Here is a 24,228-nt window from a genome sequence, read left to right on the forward strand (position 1 = left end):
GCCTAATTGGTGTCTGTGTAAAGGAGGCACCACTGGGTTGTGCGCTTCTATGTTGGGGTATGTGGATGGTGATGTGTAGGTCATTGATGGTGATGTGAAGATCACACTTAAATTACATTCACAGTACATTTATTCATTTAGCTGATGATTTTTCTCACCAGAAGGTCAATTCTAGATGTGACAAGACAAGCATCAGTAAAACGGCCATGTGGAATAGACTTGGTATGCTGACTTCCAGAGTCCAGACTTTCATTTCAATAAGACATTCATCTTCATGTTTAGCCTCTATAAGCCACAGGCATTGTCTAGACTTGGTCATTCTAGAGACCATATCCTGTGTTGGTCATTCTAGAGAGGACCATATCCTGTGTTGGTCATTCTAGAGACCATATCCTGTGTTGGTCATTCTAGAGAGGACCATATCCTGTGTTGGTCAGGTACATCTCTGATGTGCTACACTTTCTGACCTGACAGGGATCCAGCATCCTACATGTGTTCTATACTGTATGTGCATGTGTGTGTCTGTCTCTTGTAAAGGGCATGTGTGTGTTTTGTATGTGCATGTGTGTGTCTGTCTCCTGTAAAGGGCATGCGCTTGTTTTGTATGTGCATGTGTGTGTCTGTCTCCTGTAAAGGGCATGTGTGTGTTTTGTATGTGCATGTGTGTGTCTGTCTCCTGTAAAGGGCGCTTCTAGACACGTTACCTTGGGTCCGTCAGTTCCTGGAGTTCCGGGGAGACCGCGGGGTCCCTGCAGACCCTGAGGCCCAGCGCTGCCTCTCTCTCCTGGGAATCCACGCTCTCCCTGTGGGGGTAAGAGCACCAGCCACGAGTTACAACATGAATGGGAAATGGACGAGAGCCACTAAAAGATGAATGGGGGAGAAGACTCCGGTCAGGGGAGAGGAAACTCACTCTGGGTCCGGTAGCACCACCAGGACCAGCCTCTCCAGGAACACCCTGCAGAGAGAGAGAAAGAGAGAGAGAGAGGAGAGAAAAGAGAGAGAGAGAGAGAGAGAGAGAGAGAGGAGAGAAAAAAGAGAGCTGTTTCAACTTGGCTCAGGGCTGGAGCTCACTCCATCTGTATGCATTTCAGATCAGACTCTCCAAGGTTATACCAACGGTGGTTGTGCTCTGAATGAGGCATCACACTGTACATGTGGGTGAAGGTGTATTTTATGGATGAAGAGATAAGCCAGCTTCTACACTGTTGTATAGCCAGGAGGCTTAAAGACACCAGTATAGCTATTGTAGATTTGTAGATAAATAAAATTATTTATTTGTTTCTGAAAAGAACTGAGTAAGTACAACAATCAGTGATCAATTCAGTACTCTACGACTATGGACCTGATATGGTAGATATAGGGTCAATGCATTGTGCTCCATCGCGTAGGACGTGTTGTAAATTATAAATAGTCTTTTCAGGCATCACAGTGAAGAGGTCGCGATTAGAAAGGAACACTTACAGCATCACCAGGTTTGCCACCCTCACCAGGGGGGCCGGGGGGTCCAGGCAGGCCCTGACAAAGAGAAATGATGAACGATGAATACCCAGCTAGCCAGCTAGCATCGCCTTTGCATACAAATCAGGCTCATGCATTCAAACATGAGGCTGTGGGGTGAGATGAGGCCTTGAAGTGCACTTACCTGGAAGCCGGAGGGTCCGGGCTGTCCCTGCTCTCCTCTCTCTCCAGCGGGTCCCTGCGGCGGGGAGAAAACACCAATCTTGAGTTTTGGGTTGGGTTAAAAATATAAAAAAAGACAACACACACCTTCCACAATAACATGCTCTCCCCTGAGGGACCTGAGGAGTGATGACACTTCAATCAGGCAGCAGAGGTGGGGAAACAAAGGCTGTGATTGTGGTTAACCACGCAGCCGGGAATGAGCAATCACAGCGGGGCCGCGGCGCTTACAGTTGCACGCGCCGCCATAATTAAATGTCAAACAAAACAATGCGGCGGTCGGTGGCGGGAGGCTAAATGGAAAATAACGGCTCTTGTGTCGAAGTGGTCGAAAAAAAGAGCCTTGTCTAAAGTGAGTTGACTTCAATCCAATCACATCTGCTTGGCAACTGGATAGAGTTTGTATGGCTCTGTTTGAGGGCTCTGAGACAGAGAGAGCTGGATGCAGGAGGGTGGGCACGCTATCAGCATCCTCCAGACGGGGCCGCGGGCAGATGGAGGATGACAACAATAAAACAGGGGGAACTCAACAGACTTAGAACCCAGAGAGGACACTTACAGCAGGGCCGGGGGGTCCAGCAGCACCTGTCTCACCATCTTTACCAGGAAGACCCTACAGATAACCAGAGAGAGAGAGAAAGGGAGAAAGAGAGAGAGAGCGAGAGGGAGAGAGAGAGAAAGAATGACACAGATGAGTGACTAGTAGTTTATCATCATGAAAAGAAAGATAGAAGCTATAGTTCTATTTTTTGCACATCAACTGAATATTTAATTACAATATGAATATTTTACAAGTACAATATACTGCATGGGTGGTTTCTTGGAACAGGAACTAGTTAAGGATATCAGGGAGTGTAGTAGAGAACTACTGTTTTTTTTTCTTCAGTGGGGTTTAGACTAGGAGATTCTAAGAATATCTATGAAAGATTCTTAGTACCTACTCTGGCATAGGTACAGTAGGTGCTTTTGTAGAGCAGGAGTAAAGTATGTGAATGGCAATGAAAATTGCAGCCTACTGGGCTTCACAGAATAACTAAACACAAAGATGAGAATACTGAAACCTTAAACAATGGAGAAACATCACACATGGGAAAGGAACTAACCAAAATAAGCTGTAGACTAGGTTGCAATATCAATACCAGTGTAAGAAAAATTGCTGTTGATGATGCCACATACAACATATTGGATGACATTTAAAACGTACAGGGTATATGCAAGGCTATATCTCAACTGAGTTTTTGCTCAGATTTCTGTACAGAGAAGCTTGTTAGGCATGACTGTGCATGTCAATCAATTTGCTCACGAGAAGAAGAATTTAATAACACAACCACAGCACTGCTGTTAAGGCGGGGTTATGTGGCTAAAGGTGTGGAAAAATGAGCACAGCTGTTCTTTGGGGAAAACATGTCATCTCCCTACTGAGATGGTCTGAATATGAAGTCTGATTGGCTAACTGTCTCTCGCTGACACACATGAGGTCACGATGAGCTAAGCATTCACAATGTGCTACCAGCTGATCCGACCTCAAAGAATTTAGACAAACACTTTAGACTGACTGCTCCAAGAACAACTGGATTTGAGGGAAAAGTCCACAGAGCACAGTGAAAGCAATAACCAGGAGTGGCCAGGCCAGTACAGAGCTGACCATACACCTGTGAAGATCGAAAATGAGATACAATACTAAAGTGCAGTAGAAGCAGTCTATGAATATTCATTCAGCTGAATGTGTCACAGATTCTGACTAATTGATATGGTGTTCACGGTTCATGCCGTCTGGTGGTAAAAACAACCTGTCCCGTATCAGTGGCAACATAATTATGGTTCCAAAATGTTCTCAGGTCCTGAAATGATTCCAAATCTCCATAGAAAAACATCTAATACTCCTGGCATCCTAATTTGTCAAGCCCTTTAAAGATTCATGAAATGAGTTGTGGTGAGACATTATAGCGAGGCACCTACGTGGAGGGATGTATGACTGAACAAAATGAAAGACTCACTCTCAGACCAGGAGCGCCACCGGATCCTTTCTCTCCAGCCTTTCCACCCTCTCCCTGTACAGAGACAACATAAGTGAGGCTTATACATAAACACACACGCGTACACTCACACAAACACACACACACCACACACACACATACACACACACACACACATATACGCAACTATGCAAACAAGAAAATAGCAAACAAACACTAAGAGAGACAAACAAATAAAAAGCAAACAGCAGACACTGACACAACACACATAAACACACACACACCACACACACACACACACACACACACACACATACACACACACACACACACACACATACACACACACACACACACACACAAACACACACACACACACACACACACAAACAGACAAACAAACATAACCAATCTGCTAGACAGGCCAACAGACAGACAGACAGACAGACAGACAGACGTGACATGACATGTAGTGACCGCTGCTTACAGTGGCTCCCTTGGGGCCGGGGAATCCCATCACACCAGGCTGACCACGCGCCCCCTGAGGGCCAGGGGGTCCAGGCCGACCGTCCTCACCAGCAGCACCCTGAAGACACAGAGACAGACAGGCAAAGTGAGGAGTGTGTGTGTGTGTGTGTGTGTATGTGTGAGTGTGTGTGTGTGTGTGTGTGTGTGTGTGTGTGTGTGTGTGTGTGTGTTGGGGGTGGGGCTGGGTGTGGGGGGGGGGGTCACAAAATGTCTGGCTTTGGTACGGGATGCTGCTAACAAGAGCCTATTAGTCGGTAGACAGAGGGAACATCAAAAGATATCTCATCATCCCCTAGCCTGACTGAGTTGTTTGTGAGTACATCCACTTTGTCACTTTGAAATAGTCTAACAATAAAACATTGACGTAAAACAGACAGTTCATAGCATTCTACTTTTATGTAAAATATCGTTCAGACATTGCTATAGAGCACAATGACACAAGTCTTATTGGGAGCATGTAGTGAATAATCTCAGCCTCTCCACTGTAAGAGGCAGCAGCACCATTGTCCCCAGCTCAACAACCTCTTAGTCATCCTATGAAGAGGCGCAAACATCCTCGTACTTACAGCAGGTCCAACTTTTCCCTGAGGACCGGCATCGCCAGGGCGACCAGTGAGACCCTACAGGGAGGAGAGAGAGAGCTTCATTACACCCTGAACATAAACGGCAATCTCCTCAAGCCAAATCATGTCAGACCGTGGGTTACTCCAAATAGCTGTGCAGCAGTGAAATGCTAAATGAAGATGATAACACACAGCAACACAGTGTAGCCAGGTCAAACACACTTTTATGGTTACGGTTATAGACGCTTTTATTCAAGCGGCTCACATTATAATAACAATAAACAATAGTGATTAACAATACATTAAAATGGTAAGGGCATCAATAACAGTAAAACAACCAATTAAAAAATATGAAATAGCCTAATAATAGTGGCAAAAGCCCACCACTGCTAATAGATAAGTAAATTGTGTCTGTGCACGGGGCTGAATACTTACTCTGGCTCCAGGAAGGCCAGGCTCTCCAGGGCGACCAGGGTCACCACCAGCACCCTTAGGTCCAGACACTCCAGCAGGTCCTCTCTCACCAGGGGCACCCTAGGACATGATGGGGGGGTTAGTCAGTTACTATATCCATTAGTCATGGTAGCTGCATTATTGGATTGTAATTCTAAATTACAGGTCACTTGGATAGGACAAGTCCTGCTGATAAATGGTTATTAGACCCAATTCTTCCCCATAAAAGACCAAAAGGTAATGGAGAAAATGAAGGGTTGTGTGGGCGCTCATATTTTTTCCCCTGAAGTTCAACTGATTAATATCGTATATCTTCTTAAAAAATCTTAATGTCCAACTAAGAATTAATTAAATGATTGGTAGAAATTGAGCAGGACAGATGGGGAAAGTCTAAATTCTGCCATAACCATTATTCTATTAGAATGACTACTATGGAGTCACTTGTAATTCAAAGACTTGGCCATCATCGGTTCAACTGATTCATCACACTGCCATCTGGTGTCAGTTTAGTGTCATTGCAAGAGGAAGTTGGGTCCATCGTTTTGTATTCACAACAAATAAGGAAACCCATCAAAGTCGGCATGGTCTCTCTGAAATATCTTTGTTCAAATTCCCCTGACCAGCAAAAAAATCAGAATGGGAGTGTTTTGAATAATAAACAAATCTACTTTGAGCTGGCAAATAGGACATTTTGGCGTGCTATCTGGAAATAGATTGGAACAGATCAGCGATTTAGAAAGTCATTTGCCAAAGAGTCAGCAATTAACCACCAGAAAATATGCCTTTCCCCCTGACTGCATTCAAATGAAAACTCTTTCAAACACAAACAGCTACTTTGTGCTTCAGGACACCACGGTAAGTATGAATAAATGTGAAATGGAACAGACGACTTTGTATTACTCAGCGGATCTCCTGAATGCTGATTGCATGTGGCCATGTAGTCTGTCTGGTGGCTCATGCCCACCACCAGATATCTGCTTCCTGCTTTACGCCAGGCATGCTGTCACTGCAGTTTGCCCTTAGTCACTGTAATGAGTTCCCATGGGAACATATACTGCATGCTGTCATGGAGATTGTTACCTTGGGACCAGCCAGACCATCCTGACCAGGGAAACCACGGTTACCGGGAGCGCCCTAAAAAAACAACACAGAGACAACGATCAGACAAGTTCGAAACACTTTCAGTTACACTACTTCTGCTTGAGTCAGGAACCAAGTTTCTTGTGTGTGCGCTAACTCACTTGGCCAAATAAAACTAATTCTGATTCTGTAATTCTAATTCTGATGATTATTACAAAGTAACAATGCTTTTAGCTGAGTTAGCTTTTTGGCTTTTATAAAAACTGTTAACTGTGAATACAACAGTTTGTACTTCCAATGAAAGTCAGCATAATGTTAACCTGCTTACTGCGTAATAGACAAAGTAGGTGTGATGTAGCCATGCCGACGAGCACTTTAGAGGATAATAATCTAGCGGAACTCACTCTCTCTCCGGGAGGTCCGAGGGGTCCGGCAGCGCCAGGCTCTCCGCGGGGACCTCTCTTGCCTTCCTCTCCAGCAGGGCCAAGGGGACCTTGGGGCCCAGCACGACCCTAGGGATGGGGGGGAGAGGGGGGCATTAGAGACACACTTATTGTGATTGTTGTGTTCATTACAAAATACTCTGCTTTTCAGGTGAGTTCAACTAGGCAGAGAGACTAGGCTAAGAGTCACAATCAATTAGGTCTTGGATATGGTCATGCATTTACATATGCTGAAATAGGGTTGAATTGCTACCACTACCACAAACTAAAGACATGCAAAATAAGAATCTGTTTATCTTAAATGGTACCAGATATGGCCATGCAGAGGTCTGTAAATTTAATTATGTGAACTTCATTAAATCTTTATCTAGGCTCTGATCTTTGTTGTACAGTGACCCCTGCTGGCTTAAGCATGACCTTCTAAATTGACCATACAAAGATGAGAAACTTGAAGATGATGAGACCTTAGTCCAAAAATCTTCAGTAACACATAGCTAAAATTACGATGGAGGGTAATATCTGTCTCTGCTGAAGCATGGGCTCTGATTCAATTGATAAAGGTGCCTGTTACATCTGATATTCAACCTGATATTCAAGGAAGCATCTTTAGAATCAATACATTGAACATGGAGAAGAGGATCTGTATCAGTATGTTGAAACTATTGAACGCTGAACTTACAAGCTCTCCTTTGGGTCCAGCTTCACCCTTGAACCCTGGGATACCGGGGTCACCCTAGGGGATGGCGGAGCAGAAAAACAACAGTCAGTACAGGCCACCTAACTAATAACTAATCAACATGATGGCTAACGGTATGAAACAGACACAGTGAAAATCCTAACAGAATTATTGCAGTCAATTTCATGACAACAACAAAAAATTAAAAAATACAAATGAATATTATAACATGCATTAAGTCTGCGTTCCTACAAGTCACAGTTACTCTCTTGACTGTAACTGCTTGTGCTAAGCTATCAAAATGTTATACAACACTTCTGGGAATATTAAATGCTAATGTGCTAACTGCATAAACAAACATGTGCATTCCTAAGGCATTTCCAGTGGCACAGAAAACAACATTGAGCTAATAGTAACTTGGCGACAAACAAAAGATTAAAAAAATCAAGTTGACATTTTGTAGAGCATTACACTAAAGTCCGATTTATTTTCATATCAAAGTATCTGCGCTGGTATTGAACGTTTCAACTGGAAATCTTCTAGGAACAGATTTTAAGGGTCAATTTGAGGTGTGTTGCTGATACTGTGTGCCGACTTACAGACATGCCCTTTGGTCCAAGAGGTCCAGTGGCTCCCTGGGGTCCAGGAGGTCCACGGGGTCCGGGGAAGCCAGGGGCACCAGCAATACCAGGAGCGCCCTATAGAGGGAGGCAGAGAGGGACACAGGGTCAGTCACCTTCCCACTGTCACAGCACAGGTGATGCAGTCCTTTAGGGAACTGAAGAATCTTAGAACCTGAAGTCAGAGTCTATCAGGTCATAACTATCAGGACTACAGTTTGTAATGACTGACAGGACAGTGCTGAAACTGGGGTCTTGTTCTTGAACAACGATTGTAGGGCGCTACGCTCTAAGATCCTTGTTCTTGATAGACCACAGTGTTCTGAATGTAAGGTATTGGTATGGGACATACTTCTAAGCATAAATGGAATGTTGATGATTCAGAAAAGTGTATGGTGATGAGTAGCCAACATTGAGAATATTTTAACATATGCAAAGTTTCAAACTGATTAATTAAGCACTTTTCAAACCTATGTGGTGTAAATCAAGTTAGGCAAAACTGGAGAAGACCTAGAATGTGGAATGGATGTCATGGAAATGGGGTTTTAACTACTAGGCTTTACTTACAGCAGATCCTTTAGCTCCAGGGATGCCGTCAGTACCAGGGTTGCCCTATAGATTTGAGAGACAAGATACAGATCAACTTCAATTGAAATCCTACTCAATCCTACACTCTATTTTACAATATAAGTGAATTTACATTGAACTTTGTCTGATCTAAATTCATCTTCACGTAGCCAATGGAGGTGGCCCAGTGGACTACTGTAAGGTCAGCGGACTCACACATATCACATGTAGCGTAAGCACTAAATCTAAAGCAGGAGTCTGCAGGACAGGGCTCTGTGGTGTGCAGAGGTACTCACGCCAGCTCCAGAGGGGCCAGGAGATCCAGGGGTTCCAGACTCTCCACGGGGACCCTGGGCTCCCTCAGGTCCACGAGCGCCAGTGGGCCCAGCCTCACCCTGCAGGACACATGGGGGGACAGTGAGACAACGTGAGAATGAGAAATAAAAGGAGCGAGGGAGAAAGAGAGAGAGAAAGAGACAGAGAGAGAGAGAGAGAGAGAGAGAGAGATTTAAGGTGAGGAACAAAAGTTGGTTGTGGGAACAAAAGAAAATGTAGCTGAGGGACGCAAGCCAAGGACCTCTGCCTTACTAACTGACTGACTGGACAAGAGCTACAACCTGAGCTACAACCTGATCACTTGAAGACTCCCAAACATCTGCATTGGAATATAGATGAGGAGAAAGAGCCCAACTGCTCAGAGTTGAATCTTCAGTTTGCACAGCTGAATGAGGAGCCATATATGGTTGAGGAGGTAGTCATGTTGCTCTGCAGCTGCAGAGGCGCCACCCTTCATCAGCCCATCAATAACCAAACATCATTTCAGTCCCTTTGGGCAAGAAGGCCTGCTGCTGCAAGCAAATTACCAGCAAGCTGATATTGATTGATAATGATGCTCATGATGACTAGTGCTCCAATGGGCCCCTTCAGAGAGAGAGAGAGAGAGAGAGAGAGAGAGAGAGAGAGAGTGATAGAGAGAGAGAGAGAGAGAGAGAGAGAGAGAGAGAGCCTTCAGTATTTAAAGGCTGCTCTTAATGCAGATCTAATTTTAGATGTCCTCAGACTGGGCCTAAAATGGGTCTTTCAGCGTTAAATGCCGTCCAATTATCCGTAGCTAAAGGTTATCACTGGTTGACCTTGGCTACAATAGCTGAGGCCTGGACACAGCAGGATGTCGGCCATGAGTCGATAGGCACTATTCATGGAGATTGGGAATACAAAATGCCTCTGAAAATGGAAAGCTGCCTGAATAAAGTTTTAGAAAAGCAGGAAAATGCACTAAGTCATGTAACTGAGACAGAAAAAGTCTCCTTTATATTGACCACATGAGTGTGGTGAGGACTTAAAATCAAATACACTTCAGCACTGAATAAAACCACTACCAGAGGACTCATTTGAAACAAACTATTTACAAGAGATTGGCATGCTCTCAAAAAACAAACAAAAAAAAAACAAAACCTGACATCGAGTGACAAAATTATGCGCTCTGGTCATAAAAACGTTTTATTGCAGTTTATCTCAAAGTACCATAACCAGAGCCAAATACTAAATACGTTCCAGGCGCTTACACCCGCGAGGGGCATGAGGCCAGCACACACTCTGAGTCACTCAAGTAAACACTGGCTCCTCCCTCAGCAGTTCTCAGCCAAGGCAAGCTCTAAGCGCGCAGTGAGGTCATCGCCATCAAAAGAGGTATGAATGAAATTCCGTTCTGTCAGTGTCTGTGCCTGATATGCTTTTAAGTGTGTGGTTTACGACATAGTGGGGTGATGACATGTATGCATTTCAATCATTGCATGGGCACTACAAAAGGATTTACAATGCCATGTGTACTGTACTATAAACATCTACATAATGTGTCCACCAGGGGGAGCTCAGTGCTTCTGGCAATGGCCATGGAATGCATACTTCAAATTACAGACCGTCCTCTTTGTTGAGGCAAAGGCTTCTTGAAACTCTGCAGAATTTTTTTTCATACCAACTATGCTAAAAAAGCACCTATTATAAACAAATGTGATACATGTAAGTGCACTGTCTCTATGGACAAAGTGTAAATGCTTTCATCAACTTGTCAACTAAATGGACGGTGTGATTTGTATTTGTCATTTTGCAAGATAAAAATTAGAAAAAGCAATTACTATAATTATGGCATGGCACTCACAAACCACCATAATTACACCGACTAGCTTCACAAGTTGAAACTACTATGCAGTGATTGAATCACAAAGGTAATTTGATATGCCAAATGTAACCACTGAAACTGTAAAATCAGATTTGCTCCAACACTGTATTGGCTCTTTTAACCGTAAGACACTAACACAATGTTTATGTGTTCTGTTGTTACTGTATATATATTTCAATTCAATTCAATTCAATTTCAATTCAAGCAAAAAATGTAAAAAATGTTGATGTATCCTAATTAATACTTAATAAAATAATTTACATTTTATATTTCATAGAATTTGGCATAGACTCTGGGGATGGGAGGCTACTGAATGCTTTTGAGATGGTTTTAATAATAAACAAAAATAGGATTTAGGTTTTAATAATAATAAAAAAAACAGATCCCGATATAGCACAAGGGAAAGGAGAGGGCATCCATGACAGCTGAGCCGTGCTGAAATGTGTGTGTGTGTGTGGGGGGGGGGGGGGCAATCTGAACAGGAATGTGGACACAGTCCCCACCTTATCAAAGAGGCCTCTGGACATACAGTAGGTGTGAGAGGTTGTTATGACAACATAATAATGGAGTGGGTAAAAAGATGAAGACAAAATGTTAGAGAAGAAAGGAGACATGTGTGTGTCTGTGTGTGTTGTGTTTGTGCATTGATGTCAGTGTGCATGTGAATGAGTGTTTAGATGTGTGTGTGTGTGTATGTGTGTGTATTCCAGAGAGGGGGCATGAGTGTCAAATGTAGCGTTTAGCAGACCCTATGATCCACTTTCTCAGGTGTTTATGGCCTAGTGGAAGTACACATCATTTCACACACAGTTATCTCTGCCTCCCTTACAGGCCACCCTCTCCCTCCACAGCAGCACAGCAGCACAGCAGCACGGATGACTTTTCCAGACGCAGCCATGAACGTGTCACCACGTATGCACACATGTGCACAGAGCCAACACACACACACACACACACACACACACACACACACACACACACACACACACACACACACACACACACACACACACACACACACACACACAAACAAATCTAGAGACTAACATGCTGACAGAAAACTGTATAAAACACATTCACACATTTACTATACACACTATACATGCACATTCTGTATTCAGAACACACACAAGCATGCACATGAGCTCATGTAGCCATTAGTGTGCGGTAGACTGTATGTGGGTGGTGGTGCTCAGCTTGTGTCGGCCGCACTTTAATTCCTAAATGATCTGCCCTTCTCTCAGAGCAACCACCAGCACCGGACGCCTCCAGGCTCAGGGCTTTCACTGCCCATGAACCATTCAGACAGGATAAATCACTCCCAAACACACTCACTTGCACACTCAGGAGACGAAAGCAGGAGAGAGAGAGGCGGGGGGGGGGGCAGAGTGAGAGGGGGATAGGGTAATAGAGAGAGAGAGAGAATGATGAGAGAAAGGATAATAGAGGGAGATAGACAGAGACAGAGAGAAAGAGAGAGAGGGAGAAAGACAAGAGAGACAGAGGGAAGGGAGAATAGAGAAAGATAGGAGAGAGAGAGATAGACAGAGAGAGAGAGAGAGAGAGAGAGAGAGAGAGAGAGATAGAATAAAGCAGAAAAGGAAAAGTAAAGAGATCCTCCCCTCCTAATTTTCCACACAGATGGCAGCTGGGAGCAACTCTCTGAGCTTTCCTCTCCAATTTCACTCTTTCTCTCTTTCTTTCATCCAGTCTTTTCTCTCACTCACTTTCTTTCCTCTACAATCTTTTCTCTCCGAAAAATTCCAAGGATTCGGGTCATCTGCCATTTTAAGTGCTCTGTGCCACCTTCTTAGCATAGAAATGCTATGTCAGCATTTTTGAAGATAAACACAAACAAACCCAGTACCATTCTCCCTGACTCCACCTTGATAATCAACACAGCCATGGCAGCTGGCTCTCTCACTAACACACACTCAGGACTTTGAATCAGGAAAGTGGACAGGGTCAAAGATAGAGACAGAGCGGGAAAAAAAGAAAAAAGAAAATCAAGAAAGGAGAGATAAGAGAAAGCAGGACATACCTTAGAACCAGGGGAACCGGGGAAGCCAGGGGCTCCAGACGGACCAACAGGGCCCTGCACAGAGATGAGGGGGAGGGACAGAGACATCAGTTAAGCAGCCTCATCCACTATCTACCTAGATAAGACATCAGTTAAGCAGCCTCATTCACTATCTACCTAGATAAGACATCAGTTAAGCAGCCTCATTCACTATCTACCTAGATAAGAGATCAGTTAAGCAGCCTCATTCACTATCTACCTAGATAAGACATCAGTTAAGCAGCCTCATTCACTATCTACCTAGATAAGAGATCAGTTAAGCAGCCTCATTCACTATCTACCTAGATAAGAGATCAGTTAAGCAGCCTCATTCACTATCTACCTAGATAAGATATCAGTTAACCAGCCTCATCCACTATCTACCTAGATAAGACATCAGTTAAGCAGCCTCATTCACTATCTACCTAGATAAGACATCAGTTAAGCAGCCTCATTCACTATCTACCTAGATAAGAGATCAGTTAAGCAGCCTCATTCACTATCTACCTAGATAAGACATCAGTTAAGCAGCCTCATTCACTATCTACCTAGATAAGACATCAGTTAAGCAGCCTCATTCACTATCTACCTAGATAAGAGAACAGTTAGGTAAAACTCTCAAAATCCTCATGAAATAATGTTCAATAAAACAAATCTGTTGCTACTTACAGGAGGACCAGCAGGGCCGGGCAAACCGTCATTTCCGCGAGCGCCCTGTTGGGGAAAAACAAAGCATGGACGGTCAGCCAACCACCCAAACAGCCTCTAATACAATCAGTTCTAAGGTACCCCGCTCACACATCTATTTGAAATGGTCAACATTAACAATCATGTAATAACTTTTACAGTTGTTCCTGATTGCTGACACTACTATCAGTTCCATATAGCTCTGTCTCAGTTCTAAAAATATGTGCACTTTTCTCTATATAATTGTATTATAATTGTATTATAATTGTAAATGCTGTTCACTCATTTTTCAATGTGTAAACTGTATGCTCTAGTTTAGTCTAGTAATAATAAGTTACATTTACATACAGCCTTTCACAAAGCCAAGGTCGCTTTCCAAAAAAAGGGGATGTGACTGTTGTTATGAAACTGTGCGTGTTTTGAAAAAAAAAGTGTGTTTTGAGAAAATGTAACTTTGTCTAAAAAATGTGTCTAGGCATTAGCAATTATGAAAACAAACTACTAATGACAACTACGACACACTATGATAAAAAAATGAAAAAAGACTAATGACAACTACGACACACTATGATACAAAAATGAGCCAGCTCTGGTTGGAGAGGAATGAGCAGTCCAACAGATGCTGTGATCAGTTGGGGTCAGTTTTTAAAGTGGTTACATAACCTCACTCATGGCCAGGAAAGCAACATCGGCCAAGAGAGAGAGACCATGTGTGTGAATGTGTGTGTGTGAGTAAGTGAATTTGTGAGTGTGTGTGTGTGTGTGTGTGTGTGTTTGAATAAGGGAAGGAGGAAGTGATGGAGGCCAAGAGAGCCTCCATCATAGTGAGGGTGACAGAGTGAGGTTGTGAGTGTATGTGTGTGAGAGAGAGAGAGAGAGAGAGAGAGAGAGAGAGAGAGAGTAAGTGAGTGAATGGATGCTCCTGGGGTGATTGCGGAGCCAGAGGAGTGGTACTTACAGCATTGCCAGAGGGTCCGGGGCGGCCTCTCTCACCGGGAAGACCACGAGGACCCTGGAGGAAGAGGAGGAGAGAGAGGAAGAGGAAGAGAGGGAGAGGAAGATGCAGAGGAAGAGGAGGAGAGGGTTAGGGATGCTGATGAAGACATGTAGCCTTACACTGTCTACCTGTCTACATAGAGAATCATGTGAAACATGTCATTTATCAGCAGTGAAGAATTAATGTTCAATTAATACATTTTCTGTCTTTTTTATTTTTCTATGTCTGGTTTAGCCTTTGCATGATTTATCTGTATTGGGAATTATGAAGATGATTGAAAAGATAAGAACTCATAGATTTGACCTGAGTCTGTACCACATAGTGGTGAGGGTTCAGTTTATTGATGTTTTCATGATGGTCAGTGGCGTTCCTGTATGTGTGTTTGTGTTTCCTGCTGGCCCTGAGGCTAGTGTTGAGTAGCGCAGGGTTTGGAGTGTTCGGTGATGGGGGTTTGGTCACTCACCATGGGTCCAGGGGCGCCGTTCTCACCGGGAGCACCAGACTCTCCCTATCAGAAGAGGAAAGAGGCATGTAAGACATCATATGTGAGGAACATCGTATGTGAGCAATGAGCAATGAGCAATGAGCTGAAACATTTTGTGCTACAGAGTCTGGCGACCAAAGAGGTCTGACAGGAAGAGACAGTAACAAGTAGTGTCTGTGCCACATTATCAGAGGGAGATAACAACAGCAGTCCCCTATGAGAGTAGACCAGGTAGAAGATCTACTCAAAGACCAGGAAAGTGTGTGTATCTGTGTGTGTGTGTATGTGAGTGTGTGTGTGTGTGGGGGGGTCATACCTTGGATCCAGCGGCTCCAGTTTCTCCCTTAGTTCCATCAAGACCTGGGTAACCCTGGAGATAGTAAACACAACACCTCTGGTAAATATCTACTCAAATTTATTTGTCATGCATGAATATGTGTATATAAGCCAAATATGTCAACAAAATTTAGGGTAAGTGATAATTCAATAAAAATCAAAGCAAAGCAAAAAAGAAACCGAAACAAATAAATAGCTTTATGTGTCCACTTACTCTGTGTCCTTTGATTCCAGGCAATCCAGGAGTTCCTGGGAATCCACGAGCTCCCTGAGATGGAGAGGCAGAGGAACAGAGAGAACGTGAGCGAGATACAAAACAGGAATGACATCAGTAGGATTGAGTCCTTCAGAATATGCACTGACTAAGCAATAACAGAAGCACTGTTTGTCCAGAGGTTGTCCAGATAATGATTATCCGAACTCTGGACTCTAATCTAAATTCGAGTTAGATTAGAGAGTGTCTGTAGCAAATCATGTGTCAACACTGGATCTTACCTGAGGGCCAGTAGGTCCACGCTCACCAGATTTACCAGGTTTACCAGCCTCACCCTATCAGAGGATAAAAAGAGAGAAAAATAAACATTCTAAAATGTTCAAATATAAAATATGATGAAGTGAACTGAAGTAGTTTGTCTGAAGTATTTGTCTAAATAATTCTATGTGAATCTCCATTTCTAATAATGCATGAATCATCATCCATCTGTCTCAAGTTGAAATAGGTAGAATAAAGCGGCACGGGTCCATAGCACCCCCTAGTGGGCATAAATGCTAGCAACTGCAGATGCACGTCTCTGCCATCTGGTGGCCAGACACTTCAACTACAGTTCTGAGAAAATTCCCTGGTAGTAACTAAATAACATTTCTAAGGTGAAGAGCAGCAATGCATTGTCACAACAAGAGTCACAATGATCCCACTCACTATGATTTTTATCAGATATTGAACTGCCAATAATAACGCCAATCAAACCGCAACCTCAGAGATGCCCCTGCATGAGTAAGCCATCATTAGTGGTCATATGCTCAGTGCCCTCATGATGATGGACACAAGGCATGGTGGATTCCAGAGACAATAAGGGGGGGGGGGATCTTTATGAGGGTAGTCCCAGGCCTCTGATGAGGATTACAGCAGAGGAAGATGACTGTGGCTGGGGTAATGTGGGGTTATTCATAGCATCGTGAGCAAGTATGAATGGCTCTTGGACAAGAAATAAAGAAAATTCCAATAATGCACTAACCAGTCTTGACCGCTAGGCTGACCATTATGTGAAATGTCGACTAGTAATTACTACTTTGGTAGACAGGAAGCGTTTGGCTTGTGCTGCTGTGCTGCTTTAAGTGTTTTTATACACAACCAAAAGGCAAAACAGAGTTTACCTGTGAATACTGTTTTAGGATTTTATTTTTTTAAGCAAAGGTGGTGGCAGCAGTTAATGTCCATCAATTGATTACTGATTGATTATTGAATATAAATGCACACACACTTAGCCTGTGATACTCAACACATTCCCACAGCAGGTGAGTGGGGCATTCTAAGGAAACACACACATGCTTTGGAACCACTTCTGTGATTTGAACCAAAACAGACAGCCATACAGCACCACACACTACGGCATCTGAGATCTTTGTAGTTACAGAATCAAGGCACTTAAACACACTTGACCAGACTATCAGGAGATGTTTCTCAGGGTCATTTTCTCTGCACGGGGCGTTTTTTTCTACAGGGAGGACCTGTGCTGAGCTACTTACATCATCTCCGGGTTTGCCAGAGGGTCCAGGTGGACCACGGGGTCCCATCGGGCCCTGCAGAGAGAGAGAGAGGGAGAGAGAGAGAGAGAGAGGGAGAGAGGGAGGAAGAGAGGGAGAGAGAGAGAGAGAGACAGACATAGAGGGAGGGGAGAAGGAGTGAAAAGAGAGAGAGGGGGAGAGAGAGAGAGAGACAGACAGACAGACAGATATAGAGGGTGGGGAGAAGGAGAGAAAAGAGAGAGGGGGAGAGAGAGAGGGGGATAGAGATATAGAGAGAGAGGGGGAGAGAGAGAAGCAGAGGCGGTGAGTTCAGATGCTGCCTCCCATACCAGGAGAGGACAGTGTTGTGGGGGGGGGGGGCTACAGGCACAGCCTGTTCTCTTTACGAGCCCCTCAGGGCATCTCACTTTTACACACACGGCCGAGGAGACGGCGCGGAGCCAAGGCCACGGCCTCTTATGGAGGGTTTCACACATACATACTCTTCCTCTGCTTGCAACCAAAACACTCACAGAAACCACTATTCTATCAGTTACTGATATACTATAAATAAAGACAGTATAATATTTGATTAAGGAATGACATTTCTAAATCAGTTATCAAGTCAATAGATCAGTTATCAAGTCTGCTCACTCATGTCTAGTGGCTGGTATCCCTACATTAATATTAGTCTTACACAGAAAACAACCCAACTGATGCAATACAACAAATCCAGCTCATTAGGTGGAAGAATCCAAAGTCACTGTGATCTGCTGGTAGATTAAGCTTTTTGGGAAGAACAAAGCCTTTCATATCCTGAGAAAGTGCTGCCCAGCTGTTTCCTGGCTGCCTCTGTGCACAGCTTGTTTATTTGGGGCAGAGGAGAGGGGAGAGGAGAGGGGAGGGAGGGGAGGAGAAGGGGAATCGGCAGGGAAGGGTGGAGGTGGAGAGAGAGTGTGTGTGTGTGTGTGTGTGTTCGTGTGTATGTGTGTGTATGGGGGGGTGTTAGTTGTGTGGTGAGAGAGGACTAGAGCGCTGACAGTGTGGCAGGTTTGATGCTAATAGAAGGTAATGAGGTATCAAACGAGGATTTGGAGGCACTGAGGTAACCTGGGGTTACCCGCTGGGCGCTCGGGGCCACCTGATCCATCCCCTGGCGTCAGCCTGCCAGTCGCGCCTCCACAGGAGAAGATTAGCACACTGGTGGGGTCTGCAAAGGGCCTGTGGCACAGGGGCGTGGGAGCAGGGTGTTGGTGTTGGGGTGGGGTGGGAGCAGGGTGTTGGGGTGGGGTGGGGGAGGGTGGGAGCAGGGTGTTGGGGTGGGGTGGGTCGGGGTGGGGTGGCAAGGTAGAGGAAACTGTGGGATACTTACAGATGAACCAGGTTCTCCAGCCTCTCCAGGGTTGCCTTGGAAACCTTGTGGTCCCTGAGAAGAGAGAGAGAGAGAGAGAGGGAGGGGGGGGGTAAATTAGCAGGCAGGTGTCTAGAGAGAGGACAGGTCTGACAATAACACATAACACATGGGGGGGTCATGCCCTAGATGCTATGACCGAGTGCTGTGGTCAGGTCAGCCCAATGGTGCCTGTCAGGATGTATGAGGATCGGGATTGACCATGAGGGGCACACGAATACATATTTCTCTCCTACCGTGACACACCTTGACACAATAATACAAATCGACAAACTGTTTTGTCTATGTACAGAGTGCAGTAAAGTTTCTGTGATATTCAAGGGATTTTTGAATTCCGTGTGCTAAAAAAAATAACCTTTGAGAGACTGCATAGTGTCTGCTGATGTGTGATGATTAAATTTGTTGCACCGTTCAGTGTCATAATTAGAAGGTTCACTGGCTCCTACATCCTGCCCTCTTTGGCTTAACGTCATGTTCAGACACGCCATTTGGCAATACCTGCTACTTAGAGACAGCCCCGAGAGCTTACAGAGATGAGGGTTCTGTGTGTGTGTGTGTGTGTGTGTGTCTGTGTGTGTGTGTGTGAGAGAGAGTGTGTGTGTGTGTGTGTGTGTGTGTGTGTGTGTGTGTTTGAGCCCTATGAAAGGTAAATTGTCAGGTGTTGCATGTCTGCAGTGGGGGGAAAAAGCCCTGTAGCCAGCAGCTGGAAGATAAAAGTATTCGGTGGCCCTTCTACCTCCGGAAATCAGCCCCAATATAAGGAGACATAAAGCTCTGCATGCATGTGCATGTGTGTGTGTCTGTGTGTGTGTGGGTGTGTTCTTGTCTAAACAATGCTCTTTTTGTTGCTTACGCATACATCTTTATCCAAGGGGAACAAATATATGGCTTTTGGCTGTCAACAGAGACTAGAGACTAGAGACTGTTCATCACACTTTGATGAACAACTATTCTTTCATGTAGACTCAACGCACAAACGACTGGGTATTCCTCCGCCATTTGCATGGACAGTAACACAAGAAGGTTTATTTTTCCAGTTCTTTTTACGCTTTTATGGCCATACTTACAGGAGATCCACTGGGTCCGGGTGGTCCTCTGGGTCCCATTGGGCCCTGAGAAAAAGAGAGAAAGATAAAAGTTGAGAAATCTGACAGTGATGCATGTACTGTACCAAACTGCAAAACCGCAGACTGTTGACTTCACCTGCATAGCGCAGTGCAGTCATTGCAAATGCATCCAGCTCACTGGCTGTTTAGTGACTATTTCTTCATGTCCAAAAGGAGGAGAGGAGGAGAGAGAGGGGGGAGCTGAGAGAGGAGGAGAGAGAAGGAGAGGAGAGGAGAGGAGAGAGCTGAAAGGAGGAGAGGAGAGGTGAGGAGGGGGGAGAGAGAGCTGAGGAGAGAGAAGGAGAGGAGAGAAGAGGAGAGGAGAGAGAAGGAGAGGAGAGGAGAGGTGAGGAGGGGGGAGAGAGAGCTGAGGAGAGAGAAGGAGAGGAGAGAAGAGGAGAGGAGAGAGAAGGAGAGGAGAGGAGAGGTGAGGAGGGGGGAGAGAGAGCTGAGGAGAGAGAAGGAGAGGAGAGAGGAGGAGAGAGGAGGGGAGAGAAGGAGAGGAGGTTAGAAGAGGAGAGGAGAGGAGGAGAGAAAAGGAGAGAGGAGAGGAGAGAAGAGGGGGAGAGGAGAGGAGAGAGAATGAGAGGAGAGAAGAGGAGAGGAGGAGAGAGAAGGAGAGGAGAGGAGAGGTAAGTGAGCTTTCTCCCTGCTCACTCTCTCTCTCCAGCGAGTGGGCTGCCCAACGCTGCCCTGCGGCCGCTGCAACCAGCAGCCTGCCCGTCCGTCAGAGCCATAAATCGTTAGGAATTCCACAGCAGCACTCAGGCACTCGCTCCAGCTAGCTTTTTCACTAATACACACACACACACACACACACACACACACACACACACACACACACACAGACTTTGGCTGCTTGCCATTCCTTCTCTCTCTCTCTCTCTCTCTCTCTTTCACTTAACCTCATAGTCTCCTTTTCCTCTTCACCTCACCCTTTGTATCTCTTCATCTCTCTCTCTCTCTCTCTCTGTCTTTCCCCCCATCCTTTTCTCCTTCTCTGGGATAGAGGTCAATTTCCTGGGCCGTGGAGATTGAAGTGGAGGAAGCGTGACCCTTCTGTGACTCCAGTCCCTTCATAAGTGCGCACCCTGCCACGCGTCGGGTGAACGAGATGCCATGGACCATCGTCATAACAGACATTTACTGGAGTTCTTGAGGGAGCAGCAGCGCGCCATGGGAACTCACTCCGCCAGTGTCCACTCAGTCCACCTGAGCGGAATACATGGCCTGCTGTAGTGCACGCTGTCTGCAATGAGTGTTCTGTGGCAGCCTTCGTTTAATCACCTCCAAGCATGAGTCTTTGACAGGGATAACATACAGTGTAATCCAGTGAAGGTAATCCTTTGTCTGGCTCCGTGTATCTCATCACTCAGCCAAGGGATATCTCCATCTCATCACTCAGCCAAGGGATATCTCGCATTCAGGAGAGGCAATGGGGCAGATTTCACTACGCCCACACCACCTCACCCCCCCCAAAAAAAAATCATTAAGTTGCCCTTGGCTCGCTCAACTGAGACCAAGCCAAGAAAGAAGAAAATGAAGAAAAAGATGAAGGGAAAAAAAAAATTGCATTCATTCATCCAGCAGTTCCCCCTGGAGGTAAAAACAGTCCTTCTCTTGCCATGGAATCTTTTAGGACTTCCCACTTGTTGGTTGCTGGAGGGTGGGGTGTAGGCGGCTCTCAATATGGCGGTGGAGTCTGTGTCAATATTTCTCTCGTCTCGCTGCGTACACTGAGGCTCCTTCAGAACATCACACTCGCCGCTCTGTGCATTCGATTGCCGCGGCAGGAATTCCATGTGGCGTCCAAAGAAAACGTCCGGGTGGCGACCATGGCACGGCGTTCCAGGGGGAAGTCAGGATGGGGGGGTTAGGGTGGTGGTAATGAAAGTCAGCTTTTTATGCCAGCATTAGGCTGGCCTCTCAATAGGTCTCTGTGTGCACCAGTTGTGTGTGGGGGTGGGGGTGGGGGGTGGGTGGTGTGATGGCTGTAGTGGTTTTTGGGGGAGGGCGGTAGTGCTTAGGATACTGTGGGCATAGGGCCTGATGATGGGGATATATACCTGGGCTCCAGGAACCTGGGCTTGTGTGAAAGGACACATTATGAGGGAGACGTGAGGGGGGGCATATCACTACTGCTGCTGTCGTTTCATTTATTTATTTCGTCCACATGGCCGGTCCGTCTGTGGAAAGGCTAAATGTGTGGTTCCTTGGCATGGGAATGAAATCAGGGAGGCATCTCTCCGGGTCTCGACACCGCAGCCTCCAGAGAAAAAAAGAAATCACATGGAACCACACGGCTCCTCTGCAGTAGGCCCGGATCTTTCCCCGTCTCCAAACGCACTTAATAGAGTTGAGGCTGTGGTGAAAAGAACTAAAATAACCCCCTATGCTCACATTACTCTTGAGTGAGGCGGCATGGTATGCCAGCTTGAGGGCAGTTTAAGACCCTGATGAAAGCTGACACCTATCATAAGTTCATTTCGCCACACTGTCCATGGCATAAGTATGAATTGTGTGACACGTGATAATGTTAATCTCATCCAGACACTAGGGGGTGCTAGATGTCCTAGGCGGATTATTTATACTTTTTAATGGGAAAAAGAAAGGAAGAAGGAAGCTTCTTCCTGTATGAAAACTGTATGACCCCTTCCATCGTTTTGATACAAACTTGTCATCCTCCTTTCTCCTGCATCATGAATTGATGATGAAGCAGGTCTTTTTTCTTACCATAGGTCCTTGCATCACTCCCATCTGGGCACCACCAGACTTCTCATCAAAACCACCAGCCATCTGAGCAGCAAAGTTCTGCAAAAAAGGAACAACATTATGATTAGCTTTCCTTCAAAGAGCCTTTAGAATACCTGCCAGCTACTGCTCCCTCCAGTGGACAAAGGCACTCCATACTGTGGCGCTCTGGTATGATAGATTAAATGCAAATCAAGCACTGTGCGGTCCTTACTTCAACAGGTAAATGTCAACAGATGTATTTTTATTGTCAACTTTCTCATAATTAACATTCTGTCTGTCAGCAAAGCCTTATAAGATCAGATTGCACTCTTCTGGCTAAAAATACTACTTTCCAGCTGAGTTTGTGAGCTCAGGGATCACGGAAGGAGTTTTCATTTTCCTGCTCAACAAAGGATCCTCTTGTGTTTCCACGAGCCCCCTCCCCAGTGCCCCGTCTATCTTTCTCCCCCCTGCCGTCCCAAGCGCTCTACTCTTTTCTCTGTTCTCATCAGGACAAAATACCACCAACTGTAACCCCAATCACTCCAGTCCTACTCTCCCCTCATCTTTCCACCTCAGTTCAACAAACACAACCCTTGCAAATGGCTCTTTCACAGTGGCTTGATCTCTTACGCTAGTTTTACCAGAAGGAGTCTGACTTTTGTAAGATCTCCACAATGTGCTAATGTACTGGGCTTTTGGTACTTGTTTGGACCTGAAGAGCAAAGGGATTGGCATCCCCCACTTAGAGGACCCAAGGAAGCATGCAGGAATTTCTCTCTCTTTTTTTCTCCTTAGCGGATTTCTGGGTACTTACTCCGCCAAGTCCAGGGGGTCCATTTGGTCCTGGGGGTCCAGGGGGTCCGGGGTTGCCAGGAATGCCAGGTTCGCCATCTCTGCCACGGGGGCCAGGAGATCCCTGAAACACAGAAGGGGAGAGAAGATGAAATAAAGGGAAGGAATGATTATCAGTGGCAGCAGCAGCAGCAGCACAAGAGCTAGGAAATCATTTTTGCTTGCAGCTGAGCACATTTCAGTTTGACTGAAGACATCCTCATAATTGGCATAATTTTAAAATTTCTGTTCAAAAGGTGTGCTAAAAAGGTGTGCTAAGATCTAATACCTTTCTGGGTACTCCTTAAAGTCAATGTACTAACTGACAATAAAATATATGAATCTAAACAAAAATGTCCTTAAATTGTAGGGTGATTAACAACATATTTTAAAAATTACTTCTTGAGTGGTTTGTTCTTTTCAAATTTCTAAACTTGCTAATTCCTCTGCTGGTGAAATTATAAAACTGGGTAGTGAAAATTGGAACAGAAAAAAACAACACAAAATAAAAAGAGAGTATTATTGCTAATATTCTAATCATTATTATAGTGTGGGATGTCAAAATGTTGCAAATGAAGGAAAAAAGGTAAAATATCTAATCAGAATCCTTTACTCTATACTCAGTGGAAGCTCTTTGGCCATCGTGACATCTTGGGTATGATGCAACAGGTTTGTACACCTGGATTTGAGGATTGTCTGCCATTCCTCTCTCTGCTCTGCTTTTTTAAATCAGCTCTGTCAGTTTGGACGTGAACTGTCAGGGACTGCTACAAATATTCAAAGCAACTCTTTCATTGTCTTTGCTCTGAGCTTACGGTCACTCTCCTGTAATATTAGAAGGCAAACCTTCAACCCAACTGAGGTCCTGCGTACTCTGGACCAGGTTTTCCTACAGGATATCTCTGTACTTAGGTCTGTTCAGCTTTCATAGTTTCCCACAATCTGGAAGTCTTTTAGGTGTTTTGTTTGTAAACTCCAAGTGGCTTTCCTCTGTTGAGATGTATCTGCCCGTGGAGTGGAGTGAAGTGGCTCAGCCAGATTTGCAATCAGGTTCTTGGTCTCATCTCTTACCAAGACCCCTTTCTTGG

General features: G+C 45.0%; 1 protein-coding gene across 2 annotated transcripts in view; it reads right to left on the reverse strand.

The window, feature by feature from the left end:
* The window catches only part of col2a1b (collagen, type II, alpha 1b), a 48,550-nt gene that overhangs the window by 15,464 nt on the left and 8,858 nt on the right, over positions 1-24,228 (reverse strand). For both annotated transcript variants that reach the window (XM_076267375.1, XM_076267374.1), the window contains 27 exons: positions 23,124-23,225; positions 22,307-22,384; positions 19,535-19,579; positions 18,429-18,482; positions 17,078-17,131; positions 15,827-15,880; positions 15,546-15,599; positions 15,312-15,365; positions 14,975-15,019; positions 14,473-14,526; positions 13,497-13,541; positions 12,810-12,863; positions 8,886-8,984; positions 8,590-8,634; positions 8,002-8,100; positions 7,406-7,459; positions 6,688-6,795; positions 6,284-6,337; positions 5,186-5,284; positions 4,754-4,807; positions 4,147-4,245; positions 3,681-3,734; positions 2,243-2,296; positions 1,646-1,699; positions 1,465-1,518; positions 914-958; positions 705-803 (listed from right to left, as the gene is read on the reverse strand). In XM_076267375.1, the coding sequence (XP_076123490.1) occupies positions 705-803; positions 914-958; positions 1,465-1,518; positions 1,646-1,699; positions 2,243-2,296; positions 3,681-3,734; positions 4,147-4,245; positions 4,754-4,807; positions 5,186-5,284; positions 6,284-6,337; positions 6,688-6,795; positions 7,406-7,459; positions 8,002-8,100; positions 8,590-8,634; positions 8,886-8,984; positions 12,810-12,863; positions 13,497-13,541; positions 14,473-14,526; positions 14,975-15,019; positions 15,312-15,365; positions 15,546-15,599; positions 15,827-15,880; positions 17,078-17,131; positions 18,429-18,482; positions 19,535-19,579; positions 22,307-22,384; positions 23,124-23,225 (1,764 nt within the window). The remainder of the gene's footprint in view (positions 1-704; positions 804-913; positions 959-1,464; positions 1,519-1,645; positions 1,700-2,242; positions 2,297-3,680; positions 3,735-4,146; positions 4,246-4,753; positions 4,808-5,185; positions 5,285-6,283; positions 6,338-6,687; positions 6,796-7,405; positions 7,460-8,001; positions 8,101-8,589; positions 8,635-8,885; positions 8,985-12,809; positions 12,864-13,496; positions 13,542-14,472; positions 14,527-14,974; positions 15,020-15,311; positions 15,366-15,545; positions 15,600-15,826; positions 15,881-17,077; positions 17,132-18,428; positions 18,483-19,534; positions 19,580-22,306; positions 22,385-23,123; positions 23,226-24,228) is intronic.

The sequence above is a fragment of the Alosa pseudoharengus genome, unplaced genomic scaffold, assembly GCF_046254945.1.
Source record: "Alosa pseudoharengus isolate Yale_2024_CS ecotype anadromous, Long Island Sound unplaced genomic scaffold, YU_APseudo_1.1 YU_APseudo_1.1_scf_5, whole genome shotgun sequence".
Lineage (NCBI taxonomy): Eukaryota > Metazoa > Chordata > Actinopteri > Clupeiformes > Clupeidae > Alosa > Alosa pseudoharengus.